The following is a 24,581-nucleotide window of genomic DNA, read 5'->3' as shown; positions in this document are numbered from 1 at the left end:
TTTTTCGATAACTTCAAGAACGTATAGGTTAAAAAGGGGCAAGTGGAAACATGATGTCAATACTTTTCCTCGAAGTTAAGCTGAAGTACTATAAACTTCTTTAGGTTCCATTTGACCCAATTTACCCATTTTAGAGTACGGCGAGCATACGTCACAGTAGGTTTTCATATATCAAAAATACTAACTTTTTTGTGTTAAGAGATAGAGAAATGGTTTATTCGGCAAAGTTTTAGAACGTATAAAAATATGAAACTTTGTTGAACAAACAAAATTTCTATCTTCATTGGGAACAGAGTTCCAGAGTATTTCATGTAAAAGTTACTTAAAAGTTAGTTTTTTGTATTTAACTTTTGTTAGTTACATTTTACAAGAACACGTTGTTGTAAAGAAGCATTTGGGCATACAAAACACACGTTTTTGTTGAAGGCCACACATCTCCACGACTTTTCCTTACAAAGTTATAGCGCATTTCAGCATATTTTTTCGATAATTTCAACAACGTATAGAATAAAGATTAGGTGGATTGGGACGGATGGAACTTATAGTAGTTTTAAGCACTTGAGCTAAACTTTGAGAAAAAGAATTGACATCATGATTCCACTTGACCCTTTTTTCTTTATACGTTCTTAAAATTATCGAAAAAATATGCTGAAATGTGCTATATCTTTGTAAGGATAAGTCGTAGAGATGTGTGGCCTTCAACAAAAACGTGTATTTTGTATGCCCAAATGTTTCTTTACAACAACGTTTTCTTGTAAAATGTAACTAACAAAAGTTAAGTACAAAAAACTAACTTTCAAGTAACTTTTACATGAAATACTCTGTAACTCTGTTCCCAATGAAGATAGAAATTTTGTTTGTTCAACAAAGTTTCATTTTTTTGCACGTTCTAAAACTTTGCCGAATAAACCATTCCTCTATCTCTCAACACAAAAAAGTTAGTATTTTTGATATATGAAAACCTACAGTGACATATGCTGGCCGTACTCTAAAATGGGTGGATTGGGACAAATGAAACCTAAAGAAGTTTATAGTACTTTAGCTTAACTTCAAGGAAAAGTATTGACATCATGTTTCCACTTGCCCCTTTTTAACCTATACGTTCTTGAAGTTATCGAAAAAATAAGCTAAAATATGATATAACTTTGTAAGTAAAAGTCCTGGAGATATATGGTCTTCGGCAAAAATGTGTGTTTTGTATGCTCTAACAATTCCTCCGAACCACACTTTCGTGTAGAATGCAACTAACAAAAGTTAAGTACAAAAAACTAACTTTTGAATAAGTTCCAAGTAGTGTACTTTATAACTTTGCACCGAAAAGAGATAGGATTTTGATTTGTTCAACAAAGTTTCATATTTTTGAATTTTCTACAACTTTGCTGATAAAACTATTCTTCTATCTCTTCACACAAAAAAGTTAATTTTTTTATTTTAAGTATAGTACACTTTTCATATTTTTTGACAATTTGCAATTATGCGGGTCATTCATACAAACAATTGCTCCGAAGACACTATTAAGCTAGGATGAAGTTGAAAGGTGCTATGGAATTAAGTTCCACTTTTTGCCTTATTGGACCACTGTGCAGTGTTGTTAGTCTCACTCATACTGTCGGTGCGTGCTTGCTGCTATTCAGAGGAATGCATGAAGAAGAAAAAGTATCTCGAAAGCGTGTGTGCAAAAGACTTGAAAAGCGTAGCATATGTCTCGTCCTCAAGCAGAAAGGAGGAGAAAGGTTTTGCTTCTCGCTCGCTTTGCAATGCTGCTTGATACCAGTTGAAACTGTTTAGATATGTAGTTTGGAGCCGCCAAATACATTGGAAAAACGCTAGAGCATTATTTGCGTTATGCCCAACACGCAATCATTGTACTGGTTCCGAATAACATCAACAATTGCGCTAAAAACGCACAATTTTGTACTGGTTTCGCACCATCTAACTTTTGCGTTAGTAATCACCGACAATAACACAAGTAAGGAGATCCAACGATGTAGGTTAAAGCGGATCTACAAGTATCGCGACTCCTAGGAAATTAGCGACGAAACCCCAAGGACCAAGGGGTGGAGGAAAAATCTTGATACGCACGAGCCACCACGGCTCTAGGCTGCTGGAATAATAAGTATGTCACACAAATGGAAAGTAATACTATAAATACTAGTTTTAATAGTGCTGTATTTTCATTAAAAAAGACTGTATGGGCGAAAAAACAGAAAACAACAAAAGTTTTACGATTTTTTTCTATTTTCGGCGGAGTAAAAATTACATTGAATAGCGCTGAATCCGTTGAATATAAACAGTGCGTCTCAAAATAAGTGCAGTGTCGGTCTTTTCCAACTTTTCCATACTATAAAAATAAGACAAACCAAAACATTTGAATCTATAACATGTTACCATAATATGGTAATATTAACTACATAATATGACTCCAGTCATTCGATAAGCAAAATGTCATATTGCGGAAGTTGACACAAAACATGCCTCCATTGCTCGTGACAACTGAAACATGAACTATCAAGAGGTTCACTCAGCTTTTCGACTAAAATCCGACTTGACTCGACTACCGTAATACCAAAATTGGTCAGTTGGTTGAAGTGACTCTCGACACTCCATATGTAATAGGGCGAATTGAATTTCTACTCAGGTGTCGTTTTCTTTGCTACGTTCTCAATCTTTCTCATCGAACAATTTCATTCAAAAAGACTGCAAACAATGACCCAATCGAAACTACTGCGTCTTGAATCTGCATTACAATCATATACCGCGGTTTGTCAAATTGCTCGTTTAATCTGCAATTCCTTTTATGTCCAATTTGAAACTTTTCGGTAAAAAGCATACACCCGATTATATCGGCAAACACTTGCGTACATTACCAGAAATACGACTGCATGAATGGCAAATTTCTGAACATGATTTTGAGAGTTCCAAAATTTTCCTACACCCCACCAATGAACCTCCCACATCACCGTCTCAAACAGTAGCATTCATCACTTACCATCATCGCCACTGACGCGACGATGATGGCGAGTGAGTTGCTGCACTTCTTTTTTCACACAATTTATGACTCAGATGATAATTAGCAAGATGATCTCAGATGTTTTCTTTTTTCACGGATTAGTTTTCATCTGCTTGCTCTGGTGCTCTCAACCCGCGTATATCTAGCCGGCACCGCTGCTTGGAGATCGTGCTCAACGGTACACGGTTCTCCGCCAACGGGGGACGATGAGCTTTCAGATGGCAGACCACCCAGCACGGGTGGAGTCGCGAAATGATTAGCGAGTGTTACGCTTTAGGTGAACGTAAAGAAGATCGATCTGAGGTTAGTGGGTAAAGTGTAGAGATAAGTTATAATTGCAATCCTTGGGATTGACTGCTGGTTTTCAATTACATCATATAACTTTTAATCAATTTATTTCAAAATATGAAATATACTTTTACAATAATCTATCAATAGATCACAGAAATCACAGTAGTCATGGAAATATTCGTATTCAAGTTATTCGTAAGCATTTGTAGGTGACTCTACGATTTTAAATTTTCAAAGCAACAAAAAAACATGGCAGCTCCAAGTGACCCGAATACGAAATTTCGAAATCCGACCAAATGTCCCGTGGCTGATTGCAACGAAATTTTCACGGAATCAGCTCTTCTTGAACATCTTTTGAGCGACCACACCAACATTGATGCCAAACCACTTCTAGAGGGCGAACAGTTGCGAATTCCTCTGCAGAAAAACAGCTTTCCCAACAGTGGACAGCCCATATGTTCACAAATTATACTATATGGTGGAAAAGAAGACTGTCTCCGTGCGGTAAAATCTGGTTTGTCACGGCGAAATTTGACGACATCCTGTTGCCCGTACGGAGAACATTTGGTGGTTTTACTGATGGGTTGCAGAATCCCAAGTATGATAAGGCTTCCCGAGGAAGATAATCCAGCAACAGTTGGCGATTTTGAAGTTCCAGATGATTTTGTCCTTTGGTTGATTGCTCCCAAGATTGAACGTCCATTATTTGCACACGTGAGCGTTAGTCACCATCAGAACAAGTTTGCACTAGGTGATCGAGTTCAAGTCAAAGATTTTCAATCCTTCGGGCAGCCGAATCCGTTACTTCAGCAAGGATTGGACTACTTGCTATTAACTGGAGGTGCAATGGACCTGATGACTAACAGCGGTCAATCGTCGCTCGACGTGGTAATATGTTTGGAGGAATGATGTGGTTGTACGTATTATGGCTTAACTATTCAACTGTATTATTAAAAGTTAACGACATCTGAGCAACATACATTATTATTGATTAAAATCTGTTTTGATTATTCGAATAGTGTGCAAAAGTTTTGTTTAACATATGTACATGAAATTATAATTTTCGAGAAAATAAAACGATTTGAATAACAGCAAATAGGGTATCGAACGTCTTCGTCGGTGGTTTTCTTCGGCCCCCTTTTGCATAAGATTGCTGCAGAAAAACTGCCGAAGAAAACCACTGACGAAGACGTTTGATACCCTAAATATAGAAAATTCGCAGGAAGAGTTTGCTCTTGCATACGACGCAATTGAAAAAAAATCGGTGCGCAATTGCAAAAAAAAACGGACGCAATTGAAAAAAAAATCTGTGCGTTTTCTTTTTTTTCTATCGCAACCGAAGCTCCAAACGATGCACACTGGGAAAAAAATGAACTCAAATTTCTACTAATTAGAAGCCGCTGGGATGGCAATCTGAAATCTAACATTTTTTATGTAATGGTCAATAAATCGATTGGTGATATTTTCATTCTGTGCAGAGCACAGGAAAAGGTCTATATTTCAAAAAATACTCAAAAATAGGGTGGAAAGGGGTAAAATAGATCATTTTCCGTGTCCTGTCCAAAATAAAACTATCACCAAACAAATGCTATATTTCAGGTTGCTATTTTAGCGGCGATTATTTATTGGAAAAACCTGAACCCACATTTCCACTGAATAATCGCCGCTGGGATAACAACCTGAAATATATCATTTCTTATGTAAAATTGGTCAATGTCGGCTAGTGACATCCTTTGTTTTTTTTTCCTAGTATTTATGTTCTATTTTTATTGTATAATTTAAGATACAGAAAAACGGACCAATAAGTTGTGAGTTGGATCCTTCTTTGGCCAGCACGTTTGCATTTTCATTGCCTCCAATGCCGCAGTGCCCTGGAACCCGGTACGATTTGACAGATTCCCAGTTGAAAAGCAATATTTCACGCACCTTGTAGGGAATATCGTAGTAAGCCATAGGTTTCATGCAGTCTCCATTCATACTTACACTGGCCCTGTTTTAAATGTTAGCTGGGGTGAGATTGTGACATTCAACCCGTGACTTGTGAACCATCGCCTCCGGTTCAGAAGACTGCAGGGTGCGCCATAATTATTGCAACAAGAAACAAAGGGCCGGTAATCATGTTTTTGGCTAGTAAGAGAAATCTTTTTAAATAAAAATGATTTTTTGAGTAAAAATAACGTTTAGCTCTCATGACAGCTCGGCGACGCTTAGTATAAGACTCGACAGCGGACCGAAAGTCATTTTGAGGTATTTACTTCCAGCAAATTGAGCAAAGACTTTTTCAATTCGTCCAAACTTGTTTATTTTCGTGAGCAGGCCTTTGCGCCTAACATCTCCCAAATCAAGAAGTCCATAACGTTGAGATCTCGCTTACAAACTCGAAAGCCCTGCTTTTGTTTATGTCGCAGAACTGGCTGCTATTCAGTACACATTGAGTATTGTTGAAAATTTGTCTAAGGACAATTACTTCATCTTCACGGACAGCCTCAGTGCTGTTGAAGCTCTCCGATCGATAAAAAGTATAAAGAGCTCTTCGTATTTTTTAAATAAAATACGCCACATTTTATTATCTCCCAGATGGTCTCGAGGTACGATGCTGGCCTAACAAGCCAGTCGTCGTAGGTTCGAGTCTCGGCTTGGGAGAGACTGTAAGTGTCAGTAGGATCGTAGCGCTAGCCCCGCAACACTAAACCTGTACACTAAACAGTCGGCTGCGAAGTCTGTGTATAAAAACGGAAGGTCAAGTTCCAAATCGGAATGTAGCACCAGGGCTTTGCTTTTTTACGCGACAATTTGAGTACTTTATCCGAAATCGCATCACAGGTTACATTAGTATGGATCTTTTCTCATTCTTTAATTGAGGGCAATGAGACGGCAGATTCATTAGCTAAGATCGGTACGGTACAGGGTGACATATATGAAAGACCTATTGAACTCAATGATTTTTTCAATTCTATAGGTCGAGAGTCGCTCATGAACTGACAAAACTCTTGGGACAATGGGGATTTAAGAAAATGGTGTCATTCAATTATTCCTAAAATTTCTTTAAGACTTTGGTTCCAGAAATTGGACATAAGTCGTGATTTCATTTATATGATGTCAGAGCGGAAAAAGAGTAAAGTAAACGATTGGAAATTGGGTACTTGGAACGTCCGATCTCTCAATGAACCGGCGCGGGATGGCTTGCTTGTTCGAGAGCTACAGCGGCAGGGAGCCGAAATCGCAGCGATTCAGGAGCTTTGGTGGCTAAATTCCCTATTGCACGCACTTCTTTCAAGTACCACATCTACTACAGTGACGGCAAAGCAGCGGAACGGGGTGGCGGTTTCGTAGTGCTGGAAAATCAGAAAACAAGAGTCATCCGGTGGAGGCCCGTAGATGGCCGTATATGCGTGTTGAGGATTAAGGGCAAATTCTTCAACTACAGTTTAATCAACACCTACGCACCGACAAACGACAAATCCGATGAAGTCAAAGATGAGTTCTATGACAAGCTTGAGCGAATCTATGACGAGTGGCCAAAACACGACGTAAAAGTCGTCATCGGAGACGCAAACGCATAGGTTGGGAGGGAGGAATTCTTCCGTCCGGTCATTGGAAGGCATAGCCTCCACTCGGTAACCAATGAAAACGGCCTGAGGCTGATAAACTTTGCCGCGGCCAGAGGAATGGCCATATGTAGCTCCTATTTTCCACGTTTGAATATTCAGAAACACACCTGGAGGCATCCAAATGGAGAAGCCTTCTCCCAGATCGATCACGTACTGATTGACGGTCGGCACTTTTCGGATGTTACTGATGTTAGGTTTTTTCGGGGACCATACATTGGCTCTGACCATTATCTCGTCGTTTGTAAGATCCGCGCACGGTTGTCGAACGTGCTGAAATCTCGCACAGAGAGGACGACGCGTTTCAACATTCAGCGGCAGTGTTGCTGATATTCGGCTCAAACCACTCATAAGCATTCACCTTGGCCAAGCTAGTTCGGAAAAAGCTCGCTTCGTATCTATTCTTGAACGAACCGAGCAATGCCTTCGTTTTGAATCACCACATGCTGTTTATAAGCAGAGAGCGTTCGTGTTCTCTGCTATTCCATTTTGCTCGTTATCTTTCACTCTTCCCGAAGCGAAGCAATCGTCTGCAAGGAGTGGAAACGACGAGCATTCACGTTGAGGCTTATTTGAAAACTCGTAGTGAACGCAACTGGTCGTAGCAATGAGCCCGCCGAAAGGAAGAGGAAATTTGAAGCGAAAATAGTTGGACGCGGTGAAAGAAGTAAAAGAGATCAATGGAAGCAAATACCGTTGCTTGATTGATTTAGACTCGGAAAGAAAATGTGTTTACGTGCAGCATAAAAACTTTAACGCCTACAACTTCAAGCGGCACATTAATTGTAGCCATCCGGAAGTGGCTAAACGCATGGACATTGTAATTGACACCAAAGAACCGGGTACAGTGTCAGTAAAGCAAAAATCGCAAAAAGTGACAGTGGATACGAATCGGGGCAATGTGCTCCTGGGCACTTTGCAAATGGTAACGGAGCACAACCTTCCCATGAGGTATCCCGATTGGGGTGGCTCAAAGTTGCTTTTAGAGCCATTGTGGGCAGCGTGTAATCTCAAAATTACTCGAAATACGCTTCCAAACCTTGTTCACCGTGCCGCTGAAATTATGCGGAAAATAATGTCTGTGAAATTTGAAAAGAAGGCAGTGAATTTACATGGAATGGAAAATCTATATTCGGGATTAATTCAACAATCGTAGATGACGACGGCGTTGTACAAATAATGCACCTTGGTAAGTTAATAACAATAATAACTATGTATGATAGCATTTCTAGACATTTTCTGGTTTACGCGAACTATGTAATGTAACGTAATATAATTATGTAATGTAGTATTAAATGAGCTGGGTATTCTTTTTTATTATCGCATGTATTTGATACGGATAGTCTCAGATTTTTATAAAAACCAGTCCGCTAGTCAACTTTTCCGAAAAAACTACAAATACAATTTCCCGAGTTTCCTCCACTTCCTATTTCAGAAAAATATAACTCATGAACCAAGCATTGTTAAAGTCGTGTAAAATTTTCTGAAACATTTTGTTCCATGTACATTGTTCTGTTTTTCTGATTTCTGATTTTTTTAGTTCTGAGATATTTACAAAAAAGTATCGAGAGATCGCGCGTCTCCATACAAATTTAAAGTTTTCCGGCTTTCTCTGACCCTTCGCAAATTCGTAACTAGAGACTCAAGCATTACAGAACAAATCTAACTTTGCAAAAATTCAATGAACTTTTTTGAGGAATTCGAAACAAAAGTGATTTTATTCCTGCAGAATGTTTTTTAATGCACATAAATATCTTAAAAATTTTTTATGGCTTCGGAAATTTTTTTATTGGGTTTTCTTTGAAATTTCCTCGACTGTTGGAAAATTTTGTAGATCGTTAATTTCTGGATTTCAATTTAATTGTGAAATTTTGTCTTGTTTTACGCGATATTTATATTGCTTTTAGCAAAAACTATTCTGCTTGGAGTGGCTTTAAAAAACTGGTCAGTTTTGATTATCTATATTTGAGGCATGAAAAATGAGTACACTCATAACACTTCTCCAGATGTCCACTTTTATAATAGAAAACATGTGTTTTCTTGTTATATTTATATGTTCTTTGTCATAAAAATTTCTTTGAAAAGCTTTTGTTTTATTATACTTTTAATGATTTTTAAATTGTTTTAGTTGAAATTTTGTAAAAACAATTGTTTTACGACATTTGTCTTATATTTTTAAAAATAGGCATTATTCAAGTAATTTTTAGATAAATTTTAATTCAAAATGAATTTAAAAAAAAACCGTTGAAATTTTGTCAATACCCTGCAAATTATTACCTCATGTCAAACACTTTCTCCGATCAAACAAATTTCTATTTCAATGTAGCTGCTCATGAAATGCCAGAGCGACAGACCAAAGAAAATCTGCAACGTGTGATCGACGAAGAGATCCAAATTTTTGGAATCGACTACAAACAGCTATTGGCGATCACAAGTGATAACGGCCAGAATATTTTAGCAGCTGTTTCATTTTGGAAATCTCTACACGCAAAAGTTGGAGTGTGCGTAACCAGATCATTTATGAGCGAAATTAGCGCAATTACTGATTAAAATTGGAACCAGTACAACGCATGTGCGTTGGGCATAACGCATTTGATGCTCTAGCGTATTTTGAATGTATTGCGCAGCTCCAAACCACTACACTTATAAAGCATCAGCCGATGTTCGGAAGGTTGGCATCGTTAAAACAGTGCAACCAGCAATCAATACTGTTAAGTTGGGTACTGACTTCATTGAAGAAACTATTGTCTGATCGATTTACTTTCATGAATCAGGTCATTTGAAAACATCATTCAATCATTAACAATAAACAAAAACATGAGATTAGTCCAAAACATTCTGCATTTATTAAGCCGAAGTTTACCGAGACATTACGATTTTTGTGTAAATGACACATATTCTGATTTAGATCACTGTCAATGTATTCCTTGTACAACTTTTGCGTTATGCGTATCACGCATTGGTTGTGCGAAATCAGAGCAAATTCTGTGCGAATTGAAAGGACACATTGGATGATTAAAGCTTGAACTTTTGCGTGTAATGGGCGATGCCTTGGAAGGTTCTCTGGGTAGTGTTCTTCGCAAAGGATACTCTCTTGTTATGAGCTCTTGTACTGCCGACGATCCTGATATATCAGAGCCCACTGAAACCAAACCACACGAGGAGGAAGAAGACATACCGGAATCCGAGTTGGTCATGATTCCAAAAAACGATGATTTCGTGGAAGAACCTGCAAACGGTACTGCAATTGATGACTCACAGTTGGAAGACGATCAAGATGACCAGATCATAAAAGTGGACATTATGGAGAGCGTGAGATGCGGAGCTCACACAGCTCAGTTGGCTGTTTGGGACGTTCTACGAGAACGAGAGGCTCTCGAATCTAAACAAAAAATGCTTCAGGATGTATCTCAAAGCCAATCGCCAACTTTTCACCTTCCATAAAACAGCTTTACCACCGAAAACATGCGAAACTCGATGGAACGTATGGTATCTACTGATGCGCTACCTCAAGGAATTTGAAGGATCACCATTTTTGTCGCTGATTCAGAATAATGACCCAGAAATAGGTAAGACTTAATATTTGTTGATGTTCATTCTATAGAAAATGCTTGCTATATTACTGCTAAAGCTGCTTTATTTAGTATTTCCTAAACTACATTTTTAATGTCTGTGCAACTCAGTTTTTCGAAAAATTTCCCATGCACCCGTATTCAAATTTTTAAAGAACAGCTGATCGTTGTTGAACTCAGGTAGGAAGAGTCGAAAATTATTTGCCCTACCGTCAGCTATATTACAGAGATTTATTCAATGACAGTAATTCTTCTTCAGGTGTACGGACAATTTTTTTATGCTTACACGAAGATTCTAAAATCGTATTCGTTTTTTCTTAACTGTCGAAATATCAATAACTTAATTTTCTCTTGTTTAATTAATAAACCTCACACTATGACAGTTATTTTCAAAGAACATCTCAGTGTTAACATGTTATGCTATGCACTTCTGATCTTTTTAAAATTTTTGAAAACTAAGATTCCATCCACATTTTTTTGTGAAGAATAAAGATTGAATGGTTTCGAGAAATTCTGTTTGAAAAATGTATTTTTTTTTTCAAAAAGTTGTTTGATTTTTAATTGTTTAAAAAAAAAAAATTTTTCTGCGGAAAAATATGAAAATGTTCTTGTGATATTTAGGGGGAAAGTATCTTGTAGTCATAATATACATTTTGCATTGAGTTAACTTTATGCTGCTGCCTTTAGTTTCTGAAATTTCTTCAAAGATTACCAAACTCTGTAATAATTTCTATAACTACAATTTATTTGAATGGTGAAGTAACACTTTGCTTTCCAGATTTTTCTCGCCAATGGAAATTCATCAACCAATTCTGTGAAGCGTTTGAACCTGTATTTATGCTTACATTAAAATGTTAAAAGATCACGTCCCTATTTCACAATTTTACGCTGATTGGCTGACTAGCATGGCAAAAATTCATGTAGCAAGTACAAAAAATAACAACACCCTGGCCAAAAAGCTTCTCAAAGCAATGGATAAAAGATCCAAGACACTACGCGACAGCATGCCCTTTAAAGCGTGCTTATACATAGATCCTCGGTTTAATTTTGTTGGGTCGAATCGTCTTACTGCTGATGAAAAAAATGATATTCAGGTTTGTAAAATACACGTTTAGGTGGATTGTTATTATTCAATTGAAAATTTACGTTTTTATTTTCTCAGAAATATCTTTTGGCTCTTCACATTAGACTGAATGACATTGAAGGGCTAAATGACGACAAATGCGAGTACAGTGATGAAGAGACGATCTCTGATGACTTCGTTGAAAAATATCTGGCGTGTTTTTTTGAAGAAAAAGCAACACCCAACTTGGATTCTTCCAACAGCGCTGACACCGATTCTCTTATGGCGGAGATTATGAAGCTAGAAACGCGTCCCAAAGTGCCAATCACGAAATCACAAGGAGTTTCTGTACCTATGCCATCTACTAGCTCGCAAGATCCGTCTTCTACTGCTAAACTCCAAACATCGCAGCCTTTTGACATCATGAAATACTGGAAGCAGCGAAAGGTATCAAGTCCCCGATGGCCTTGCTGTCCATACCATCAACACAATTCACCGTGGAGAGACTGTTTAGCCATTTGCGACTAGTTCTGACAGATTCACGAACAAAGCTAAGTGATAAAATGGTAAAGGACATTTTGCTCCTTAAATTGAACAAAAATTTATAGCCGGAAGTTATTGAAATTCTTTTGTCTGAGCTGTAAGTAGCTTTTGTAAGCTTCTTTTCTATGATAACCCAATTTTTGGTTTTGTTTTAGTTTTAAATCCATGAAAGAAACACTGTCACGCAAACCATTTCATTTGAATAAAACAATGAAACAGATTTCTCATAGTGCGTTTATTATATGCGGTATACACAGAAAGAAAAAATCCATATTTCCTAAGCAAAACCCAGAACCCATTTTCGAGCTTTCTATATATATATATATATATATATATATGTATATATATATATATATATATATATATATATATATATATATATATATATATATATATATATATATATATATATATATATATATATATATATATATATATATATATATATATATATATATATATACATATATATATATATATATATATATATATATATATATATATATATATATATATATATATATATATATATATACATATATATATACATATACATATATATATATATATATATATATATATATATATATATATATATATATATATATACATATATATATATATAAATATATATATATATATATATATATATATATATATATATATATATATATATATATATAAATATATATATATATATATATATATATATATATATATATATATATATATATATATATATATATATATATATATATATATATATATATATATATATATATATATATATATATATAATATATATTTGCATCTTTTGAAAAAAAAATATTTTTGCTTCTGAAAATATTTCTAAATGTGCATAAGAAAGGTTTAAACACACTGATAGGTTATGGAAAATAGGTTTTCGCGCATCTTTGAGTAACCATAAACATATTTCCAAAATAAACGAACTTAAGCTAAAACTTATGCAAGGATGTTTGTGAAATTTTGCGCATGATCTCGCACATCTCATCTTCCTGAAAAACACGGAGCACATGTTATTTCACATTTTACGTGTTACATGGTGTTTTATCATATGTAACATGTTATAAATCACATGTTATATATTGCATTACATCCCATCTGCTACATATTACATGTCACACGTACAACGTGATGGTATAACATCGATAAATGTACGTAGATCACTCTGTTTTGAAACAGCATGGTAATATTGTTACGGACGAAATTTCAACATGGTGTTAATAAGCTTCATAGTTTAATTACTCATTAATTACTATCATGTTCTAAATTCAGTATTTCAGGTAGATGCGGTTGATGTGAAAAACTCTTTCTCGAAAAAAATGGTTTAGGTATACTGCCCCTGTTTTCATAGTTGACGTAACAACCAACACCATCATTGCGAGAAAAACGCGTTTTTGTTATTTTAACTCAAATCATAATATTGAGATACAATTCCAACGAAATAGTCTGTCAATTTTATGAAGATTGATGTTTGAATAGAGTCCCCATGGATTAAACGAGTCTGCCGTGGTAATTGCTCAAGAAAAACCGCTACGCCAGTTAATGCGAATAAACATGCATTTTTCTCGCAGATTGTTCGCATAAGTTGGCGTAAAAACTCAACTAGTTCCCATTCTGCCTCGCAGTTGATTCAGTTTTATCAATCGTGTTTCGGTCAAACGTCAGTTATTGTCCATCGGCAGTTTCAATTAGACAAAAACGCACAAACACACATACAAACACACACACACATACACACACAAACACATGCATAAAGACTTACATTTACGCTAAGGTGGGTAATCGTTACAAGGAAAAATGCAAACTTGACAGCACAGAGCCAGGACAAAGTTTTTTTTTTGGTTCAATTTAAGCCCCCAGACAATGCTGAACCTGCCGGATATGGATTACTCGTGCCTCTGATTGGTGCATTACATATGCATGTACATAAATTTGTATGAAAATTAGCATAGGAAAACTTTTTCGCATGTTTCTTCCTAAAGGGCTATCGATCAATCCACTTCCGGTAGTGTAAGGATTGTTTGGGGCCCCAAATAGAACCATAAAAATGTTCTGGCAAATCGATTGAGTTTACCCACCGTAATATACGCACACGTTTTAAGTATTTCATGTGATGCGAATATCCACTAGTAGGGGGAAAGGACACGGTGACTTTAGATCTTCCTGAGGTTGACTGTTTATATTAAAAAATATTTAATATGCAATACAAGACTTCAAGCCCCCATTTCCCTTTTTCCGCTTTCCATGGAATATTTGTCGAATTAAACGACTTAACCTAGGCAAACAGACAGTAACTAGACAGTTGAATAAAACGACTTAACATAGACAATCGCACCTTGTATGGAGTGACGCCAGTTTTTGCAACCAATTGGCAGCTACGTCAAAACGTTTTTCCAATATTTCTCAAAAGTTTCAGAACAAAATAGTTTTCTTTTCGTTTGTAGTGCATGTATCTTAGGGAAAGGAAGCTGAATCAATGAAAAAGTGCATTTTGGTCATTTTGGCTCTTACGTCAACTATGTAAACAGGGGCAGTATAGACCACTCTGTACCGCAACGGCTCATATATTCTCTACATTGCGCAAGCAATATAGCCTTTCATTCACGCTGCTTTGTTCCAGCCAGTCACCAGCGCATCGCACTCGAGTTTATCGCTTCATAGAGAGCATTCGTGAGGAGTGGGAATTAGCACTCTTCGTGAAGTCTTCGGCTTTCAGACGAGCATTCGACACGACCGCGCTTCACGAAGTAGCGAACAAACGGGTGAATTGTGATTATTCTGTTTACCGAAAGAAGCACTTGGCGAAGAATGAGAGTATGTAAGTAGAACGGAAAATAAAAACGTTCTAGCCCTCGCTCGTAGCTGGCATGCTCTCGCACACGAGAGGAGAACCTCTCCCTTACGGTGCTTATGAGGCTGCTGCGAACTGAATATAGAGTGAATGAAGCTTCAATGTGAAAATCAGCAACATTGTTTAGCGGTTGAAAGCTGATGGCGTGGCAGCAGAATACGCCAGATACATCAACGAATCGCAGAACAGCAGGAGGAAGGAGTGGAAGACATAAATGGGCTGTGGAGCAGTATTCACGACGCCATCGAAACGACTGCAAGAGAGGTGGTAGGTACGACGCGTGGAAGACAGCGTAACGGCTAGTTCGATGCCGAGTGCCAGAGAGCGACATATGAGAAGAACCGTGCCAGTAGCCGCATGCTCACTGCGGCTACGCGTCAGAACAGAGAGAGGTACAGGGTGGCAAGAGCTGCCGAAAATAAAAGCTACCGTCTGGAAAAGCGTGAGTACGAGGAACAGGTGCTCGCCAGCGCAGAGGACAGCTATGCTCAAAACGACGTGCGGAGATTCTATAGAACTGTCAGCAGAGTCAGAAGCAGGAATTTCCCTGTGCCGGTCATGTGTAATGACAAGGACGGCAACCTGCTTACTGATAAACCGACGGTTGCAGCCAGGTGGAAGAAGCATTTTCAGGCGCTATTGAACGGTGAGGAGCCGGATGAGCAGAACACGACTGACGATTATGAGTGACGAACAAGCTGTGGAGCCACCACAGGAGGAGGTGAAAAAGGCGATTAGTGAGCTGAAAAACGGCAAGGCCGCTGGGAAGGACGGTATCCCGGCCGAATTTCTAAAAGCGAGAAGCAAGCGGCTGTACTATGCGATCCACCAGATAATACTAAGAATCTGGGCGGACGAACAAATGCCGAACGACTGGTTGGAAGGCCTCATATGCCCTATCTATAAGAAGGGCCATCGATTGGATTGTGGCAATTATCGAAGAATAACGTTGCTTAACTCCGCATATAAAGTGCTCTCCCTTATCCTGTTCTTCAGATTGAGACCGTTAAATGAATCCTTTGTTGGCGAATACCAGGCTGGTTTTCGACAAGGGCGTTCCACGACGGAACAAATCTTCACCCTGCGACAGAACCTCGATAAGTTCCGGGAGTACATCTTACCGACTCACCATCTGTTTGTGGACTTCAGGGCGGCATACGACTCAGTGAAAAGAAACGAGCTGTGGCAGATCATGCTGGAACACGGTTTCCCTACGAAACTAATAAAGCTGAGTCGTATGACACTGGAGGGATCAAAATCGTGCGTGCGGATAGCTGGCGAGACATCAGCCGCGTTCGTAACGTTGGATGGACTGAAGCAGGGGGATGCGCTCTCCAACCTACTGTTTAACATCGCTCTTGAAGGTGCAGTACGAAGAGCAAACGTCGAAAGAAACGTTACGATCATCACGAAATCTCACAAGCTTCTTGGTTTTGCGGACGACATCGATATCATCGGTATCAACCGTAAGGCCGTGGAGGAGGCCTTCGTACCTTTTAAGAGAGAAGCAGCGAGACTGGGACTTGTCGTTAACTCTGCCAAAACGAAGTACATGGTAGCTGGCAGAGAGCGTGGGAGTCCCCGTGGTGTTGGTGCTGAGGTGGAGATAGATGGGGAACGGTTTGAAGTGGTTGACGAATTCGTTTATCTTGATACGCTTGTGACATGTGACAACGATATGAGCCGTGAAGTGAAACGACGAGTTGCAGCTGCGAACCGGTTTGCAAACTCGCACAAAACTAGCGCTGTATAGGACGCTGATACTCCCGTTGGCCCTTTTCGGACATGAAGCATGGACACTGAAGGAAGCTGATCGACTAGTGCACGGAGTTTTTGAGCGTAAAGTTCGGCGATCGATACTTGGCGGTAAACGGGAAGATGGAGTGTGGCGCAGACGCATGAATCACGAGTTGTACCAGGTATACAAACATGCTGATATAGTGAAGATAATACAGTGGGGTAGGCTTCAGTGGGCTGTACATGTAGCCAGAATGCCTGACGATAGAGCCGCCAAAACTATCTTCAGTAGAGAACCAGGAAGAGGCCGTCGACTTCGTGGTAGGCCTCGCACGCGGTGGAAGAGGATGCACGATCTGCTGTTGTACGGGGAGACTGGAGAACGGCTGCCCAAGACAGAAAAAGCTGAACATCTCTAATTCGTTCGGCCCTAGACCGGTGAACGGTCCGTTAGCCAAAAAAGTAAAGTTAGTAATTTATTTGTAATTGTATTATTATATATAAAAAGCTGAGAGGGTTTTTATGCCTGTTTGAGGAGAAATAATTATTGATTTTACTCAAGCAGACTTTTCCCTACTCCAACAATTATTTCGGCCCCGTTATGCTCTCTGCGATTGGGCCTCCATCATTACATTTAATTAGAATAAAAAAAAAATGTTGAGATCTGGCGAGTCTGGGTGTCACTCATCCTGGGTGATGACAGAGGGAAAAGTGGACTTTCACCAGTCTTGAACGGTCTTCTTTGAATAAGCCGTGGCACCGTCTTGCATGAAGGTTGTTATTCGTTTCCTGGGCTCAACAAATAGCGACCCGCAAACCGACTTTGAATTTTTGTTGCTATGATTATGGCGTTCTCTGTAATTTTTCTTGGTTAAGTATTCGAGGAAACTTTTTCAAGAAAGATTGGTCTTGTAATCGACATGGAATGGCCGACAATCAATGGGTTTGTAAGTCACAATTTCACCCCGGCTTACGGTATTGCAGATTACTGAGGGTTACAGATTCCGCTCTGACTAGCGGATGGTCATGAGTTTGAATAATAGTAGAATCGAGCCGCTAGATGTCAGAGAGACTCTCAAGACTTATTCTCAGGCTCTTCCGTATATGTGTATATGTGGGTATATGTGGGAATCAAATGGCATGTTACACTGCTGTGACTAACATTGGTATGAACAACGATATCGGCAAATTAGGCAACACTGAACCGGAGTGAAGAACACGTCAACTGTCCTTTGCGACCAATATTGCCAATGGGGGTTCTGTCAAACTATAGGAAACAAGAATACTGTGCCAGGGGGACTTCCTCCACACTTCAAAGCTTAATCAATCAATGTGTCCTCTCAAAACGCACAATGATTGCTCTTACTTCACACAAAAAATGTGTGAAATGCATAACGCAACAGTTGTACAGTGAATAAATTGACAAAGATCGAAATCAGAATATGTATCATATACAAAAAACCGTAAACTTGGTTCCAGGTTAACGATTGGGTTTAGTTTGCTTAAAAAATCGCTGGTTACTTTCGTGAGCCGGTGCGTATCAAAGACTCGCGCATCCCTAATCACCGTTAGCCAGTGTTGCCACATTGTCATCTGTACTGGAAGGGTGAAAATCTTTTTCATCTGTACCTTTTGTTCCGAAAATCTGTACCAAAATCTGTGCCTGTAAAATTTGTGTTGCATAGAAGGTTTACTTTTGTTTACCTTAAAAAATTTACAGAACTTGCAAGTTAGTCATTTAGTTGATGATGTTAATACACATTTTTATTGAATATGTTTTCAACTGTTCCGAGAAGGGAAGCAGGACAACGGTAACGTTTGCATCAAAACACGGGTTGGCCTTTCGTCGATACGAAACAGAAATGTTTTGTTTTGTTTTTCAAGTGATGCACCTCATGTGATTTCAAGTTTATCGAGAAAAAAATATCAGTTTAATTAACGGACCCTTTAAAAAATCTGTACTCATCTGTACCTTTTAACAAAAACCTGTACCATACAGAATCTGTACCAGAAAGAACGAAAAAATCTGTACCTTTCCAGATAAATTTGTACCTGTGGCAACACTGCTGTCAGCAAACAAAACAGCCGAGTCTTGTTGCAACAGGGATTTACTAACGCTGGTACCAGTAACGTGGAACCGAATACATATGAATAAACCCAGGGTCATCGTTAAAAGCAAAATGTTTTGAATAAACCCAATGTCTTTTTAATTGATATTGATTCGATGATGTTTTTGAATTACCGGGTTCATGAAGGTAGATCGATCAGTTAATATTTGCAATATTGGAGTCAGTACCAAATTCATCAGTATCGAATAATGGTTGCCCTGCTTTAACGGTAGCAGCCTTGTGAAAAATAATACGAATTACTAGTACAAATCGTCATGACCATAGTCTAGTACCGGTTAACACTTTATAGGAGTAATGATTTGGGGCAATACATTGAAACTAGTAGCAAAATTATTTTGTGCGTTAAGATCAACACACATTCGTTGTACTGGTTTCAAACTTATACGAGAGTTGCGCTAACTTCATATAATAATGATGTTGTTTCACTCAACCAACTTTTACGGTTTCTACATAGCTTACCAACATATTCGGCATAATATTATCAGGAACGTGCTTACCTGCAATGATAGAACGAAAAACTAAATTATTGACAGAAGACGGTGTGAATTAGAATATTGGAGAAAATTTATGAAATATTCTTTATAACGTTTTGATTATTTGTTATACCCTTTGTAGAAAGAGTTTGAGATAGAGCAGTTGGGTTGTTAAAATAATACAAAAAGTAGTGAAATGTAGTTAGGGCAAATAAATTAACAAATAGGTGAAACTACTCAATTAAAAACAAATCCATTCATAACTGCGCTATTTGAAGAAATTGGTCGGCACTCTGCTGCTGCTGAAGTTATATTGAGACGTTGTAGGACGGAAATATAACACCAACACTGAAATGAAAACGAAAATGCATCACCTCAAGCGCTGCATCTATATTCATTTAGCGCATTGCTGCGGAAAACCTGCGTTTGAGCTGGTAACTGCAGAAAAAGAAGAAGAAGATACATGTGACGTTACGCAACTAAACAGATAGTATAAAACAAACGAGTGACATCAATGATTATCATTCCGTGAAATATCACTTGCGTCACATGGTTCGCTTCCTCCTCGGTTCGCCATTGGAAGAAACCTGACTTTTCTCCGGAACTTTACAGTAAACACGAGTTAAACGTTCCCTGAGGCCAAATCATTTCTTTGTCATGTCGTGAAACAACATCTACATGTACTGGATGGTAACCAAATGCCAGGCGATCAATCAAAGTATTATCAACGTTAAATTCTTCTGTAGGTTTAGTTCGGAACCCATATTGATATTTACACTTTTATAACTGTTGCACTAGCTTAGTAAGTAAAATCCAAGCTGGCACAGATTTGAATCACAGATTCGGCTTGTAACGAAAAGTCAGCAACTTTTTCTGGCAATCGCAACAATCCGAGCTGCCTTGAATTTGCAAACGGTGCGCAGAGCAACATTCACTCGTACACTCGTATTACTGCCGGCGGTTGCTCCTTTCTTCCCACGGAGGGTACCAGCGTTGATGTTGAGCTGACAAGAGCCTTTCTCTTTATATTACATCACGATTAACAACAGAGAGACAACATCAGTTTCGGGGCCAACCAGCTGAGCCGGGCCAACGCCGCCCCAGCCGGTAGTTGGTGGCAGCGTTGTTTCTTGTTTCTTGGGGTTGTTGATATCATTTTTTTGTCCTCCAGGCGGCAGGTTTTAGGTGCAACAGCTAGCGGCTGTTTAGGTGATTTTTTCCCACAGCGGATGTATTATTTTCCTGTTTCTTTACTGATGCTCTGTGGCACAGGAATCAAAACATCGAGTGGTTGCTCGCTAGCGAATTGCATGCCGTAAAAGCATGCAGATTCGTACTTTTCTGAAATGGCGAACAGCGGAATTGGTTTGATCTAAGCGGAGTTCCTGTGGTATCCAATCCATAGTTGGAATTCAACTGATGAAAATATATCAATAAGAGAAAGCAGCTATTTAGTAGCTCTAGTGCAGCGATTGGTGTTATGTTTAGTGTAATTCGTCCATAGACCAGTGTGATTTTTGTTTGATACACATATGCAAGTGACGGTTTATGGAACCAATTATCAGTTTTTGCGGCAGTAAACCACACCACTGGGACGATCACAACACTTCAATTAGCATCTGCGTACTAAGTCGTGTACTGATAGGGAAATAAAATTGCGCTCACGTGCTCACGTAGTACTTTTCCTTACACTTACGTTTAGCTTGAAGTGAAAAAAGACAACATGATAATCCAATACTATATGAAAAAAAAAAACACTCGTGTATATTCGGAATCAAAGAAAATTGCTGCAACATAATAAATTGAATAAATTTGTTATGATTTTGGTTTGGAATATGATATCTCTTAGTTTAGGAAACAATTCTGCTAAGATTGAGTGAAATTCACACAGAAAGTTGTTGAAAATCATAAACCGATTTTACTCGAGTGTTGACGTTTACGAACATCATTAGAAGCGGAGACAAAACAACTTACGCCTGTGAGTTACTTATTACAAGCGCGTGAAATATAGTTGTCAAAACGTTTTGGTAGCACTGAGGTGTAGATTTTTTTTCCATTCAGGTTTAAGAAACCGGCTCATTAATATTTTTATCTCTCTCCCCAGTACACAGCTGATCTAAATGGGAAATAAGCCACGAAGCTTTCCGTACACCAACAAGCAAGCAACGCGCAAACAAAACAATTGTAGTCACAAGAGGACTGTGGGAGTCGCACTTTTTTTTTCTTTCGCTGATGATCACTATTATTTTCTTCATCCGTTGAGTTTCATTTTCCATGCGGCCAAGGGAAATTTCTGATTTTTCTTCGCACAAAACACTTTCTTAACAGCCACTCGGTTGGCTATCATGGAACTTAGAAGTGCATCAGCATGGTGAAAACAATCATGCATTTATGTAAGCTGAGATGAGCTTTTCTTTATCAAAATTGTTACGGATTATGCGTTGTCTACTAAAACAGCAGAAGTTCGTCATGCGTCTTAAGCTCGAGATACAATATGCCTATTAATATCTAAAGTCTGACCTACTGTTACTTTATTAGCTATATACCTATAATAATATTTCTGAATTAATGGTTTGAATTTTTGCAGAATCCGATCATTTGTCTAGTGGATTGCGCATGTTAATTTTCAGGCTTTCCTTTGTGATACATTCTACAATACCCGAATGAATGTTACAATATTGTTGTTGAATGAACACCATAGTTTCACTAGCTCGAAAACTAAAAACTAACAACTACAGTGCAAAAGGGTAGTTTCGATGTTTGCTAGGATTTACTGATAAACAGAGCATGTTTGTGTAAAAAAAAAATCAAGGGGGTAAAGCAGTAAAATATATGATATCCTTTTGCGATAGTTTTATGGTGATCAATTTAAAAAAAAAAACATAAAATACTGCTCCATTATTCATCTCGTCAAGCCGATATTCACGAAGAATGCACAGATTAAACACCAAAACTTCACGAAATCATTGAACAAATAAACTAAATATGCTTACGTGCTCTTACGGAATCGTTAAGCATTGCATATTTAGTAGAATTAGCTAGATTTATCCTGAATTTTGTAGAACAAACCTTTTTTCACAACGCTTCCTTATCCATCTCAAAACTTGAATCACTGCTCAATTATTCATCTCACGACGCCCCCATATGCATCACTCTGTTAATCATGAATGAATCACATTACCATAAATGAACGTAGCCGCAGCCCGTCGTAGTAGGTTACCTAGATATCCGCTGTAGTTGTTTACGTGCAAAATTGGTAACCTAGGTAATCACTACAGTGCTGTAGATGTATTACAATTATGTCGGAATAATTCAACATTTGATTTGGCAACTTTTGATTTTCTTCGACGCAGTGAAAACAGATGAAAATACATACAGTTGAAATTTAGGAATTGAAGAAATTCATCTCATATATTTCTGCTAATTCAAGCATGTTTTAGGAAATTTGAGGTGAACATTCCAAAGATTAAAGTATTTTTAGTGTAGTGAGTGATTTTGTTTAGTGATTAAAATATCAAGTGGTCCGCTAGTGATGAAAAAAACTTTGGTTGGCTGCTGAACGAGTAGCCGTATAGAAAAATGCGTGAATTTAAAATAAAATATTATCATTTGACGATATAGTCACTTGAATACATCCTACGTGCTTACTCTGCGGAATGACACAATATTTACAACTTTTAAAATAGCAGACGAAAATCAAAATACAAGAAAACGGACAGAGCAAAGAAAGACAAACAAACAATATTTCAAAGCCGTTTCACACTCATTTCGCAACCATGTAAAAGGCACAGAAAAGAGATACACTATAGACTTTTTTTTACGCGGGGGATACGTAGCGCGAAAACACCGTGTAAAAAAGGCGTATATTCCGAAATTCGCGTAAAAAATGTAAAAACTGCGAAGTTCGCGTAGAAACCGTATAATCTGCGAAGTTCGTGTCAAAAAAAAAAAAAAAGAAAACATGCATCAGAAACATGCCGCGTAAAAACGGATTTTTCGGGAAATCTGTGTAAAAATCTGCGTAAAAAACATCATATTTTAAACTCCGCATAAAAAAAGCGGAAATTCCGAGAACCGCGAGGAAAATAACGCGTCAAAACACGCCTTAAAAGGGACTTTAGTGTATTCGTAGTGTGGTGCTGTTTTCTATTCGTTGCGTGCCGATTCGAAGACGAGCATCAATCACCTAGTGCATGTTTCATAGAAACAGGGTCTGAAAAATGCAAATATAATGTCTGGAAGAAAACTGGCAGTCATTTCCTGTAAAAAAAGTATTTTCCGGTTAAAATTCTTTAGGTATGCAACAAGGGAAGAGACAAAATTGCAAAATTCGAAGTGAAGATCTTTTTGCGAAACAGAGCAAATGAGTTCTGGAATCTACTAATCAAATTTAGATACCTTGCAACATTGGAGGGAAAAAGTGTGATTCTACAAAAAAAAAAGAAAGAAAAAAACCGGGCAACAAATTTAATCTATTATTTTTGATTTGGCTGAAATTTTGCATAGACGTTTCTATGGCAAAAGACGTCATTTTGTGTTATTGGTTATTATTTGAAACACGACTAATTTTTGAGAAGCTTTTTAAGAATTCTATGCAGAAAACTACAAAAGATTAGCTAAACATTGATGACTGTCCGATAGGGTGGCAAGGACTGTATGGAAAAAAATTCATCATCGAATTTCAAAAACCGACCATGTACATTTTGTTCATTGGTCCAAAAAAATGATCTGTGCAAAATTTCAGCTCAAGTGGACATGATTTAGGGGTGCTTCAAAGCGCTCAATGTTATGGTTTTTCGACCCTCGAAAATCTACCAAGGGGGGAGTGCATTGAATCGGAAAAATGTAATTTTTTTTGCGATGCCTAATGTCTTAAAATTGTATAAAATGTCGAGATCTGGTATTACCCCGAAAAAAAATTTTGACCGGAAACCGACCTTTTGGGACTTAGTTTTCTGGGCAACCGAAAGTTTAATATGGATTTTATTAGAACTGGCCTCTAAAATGAATCACAACTCGTTCCTATCAGGTCTAAATTATTTTAATGTTCATTAGGTATCTCAAACTTGATTTTCATTAGGGTGGTTCATTTATTTTTCACTAGAGTGGTTCCAAAAACAATTAAAATGAAATTTTATTGCAGGATAGTAGAAAACTCATGTCATTAACAATACGTTACTTGCGCCATGCCTAGCAATATTTTCTAAATGGTATATTACAAAGAGTTTTGTGCAAAGGCTAGGTTTCTCCTTTTCTTCAAATATCATAATATTTTATGGT

General features: G+C 37.9%; 2 protein-coding genes across 2 annotated transcripts in view; one reads left to right on the top strand and one right to left on the bottom strand.

The window, feature by feature from the left end:
• The window catches only part of LOC129730976 (uncharacterized), a 196,723-nt gene that overhangs the window by 130,665 nt on the left and 41,477 nt on the right, over positions 1 to 24,581 (bottom strand). The gene's annotated exons all lie outside the window — the stretch shown is intronic.
• LOC129730978 (uncharacterized) lies at positions 3,484 to 4,298 on the top strand. Its single transcript, XM_055690650.1, has one exon. It carries the CDS (start codon positions 3,551 to 3,553, stop codon positions 4,208 to 4,210), a length of 660 nt encoding a protein of 219 aa, XP_055546625.1. The 5' UTR covers positions 3,484 to 3,550; the 3' UTR covers positions 4,211 to 4,298.

This window comes from Wyeomyia smithii, chromosome 3, assembly GCF_029784165.1.
Source record: "Wyeomyia smithii strain HCP4-BCI-WySm-NY-G18 chromosome 3, ASM2978416v1, whole genome shotgun sequence".
Taxonomy (NCBI): Eukaryota; Metazoa; Arthropoda; class Insecta; order Diptera; family Culicidae; genus Wyeomyia; species Wyeomyia smithii.
Note: the sequence above shows the minus strand (reverse complement) of the source record. Positions and strands in the feature narration are given on the sequence as shown.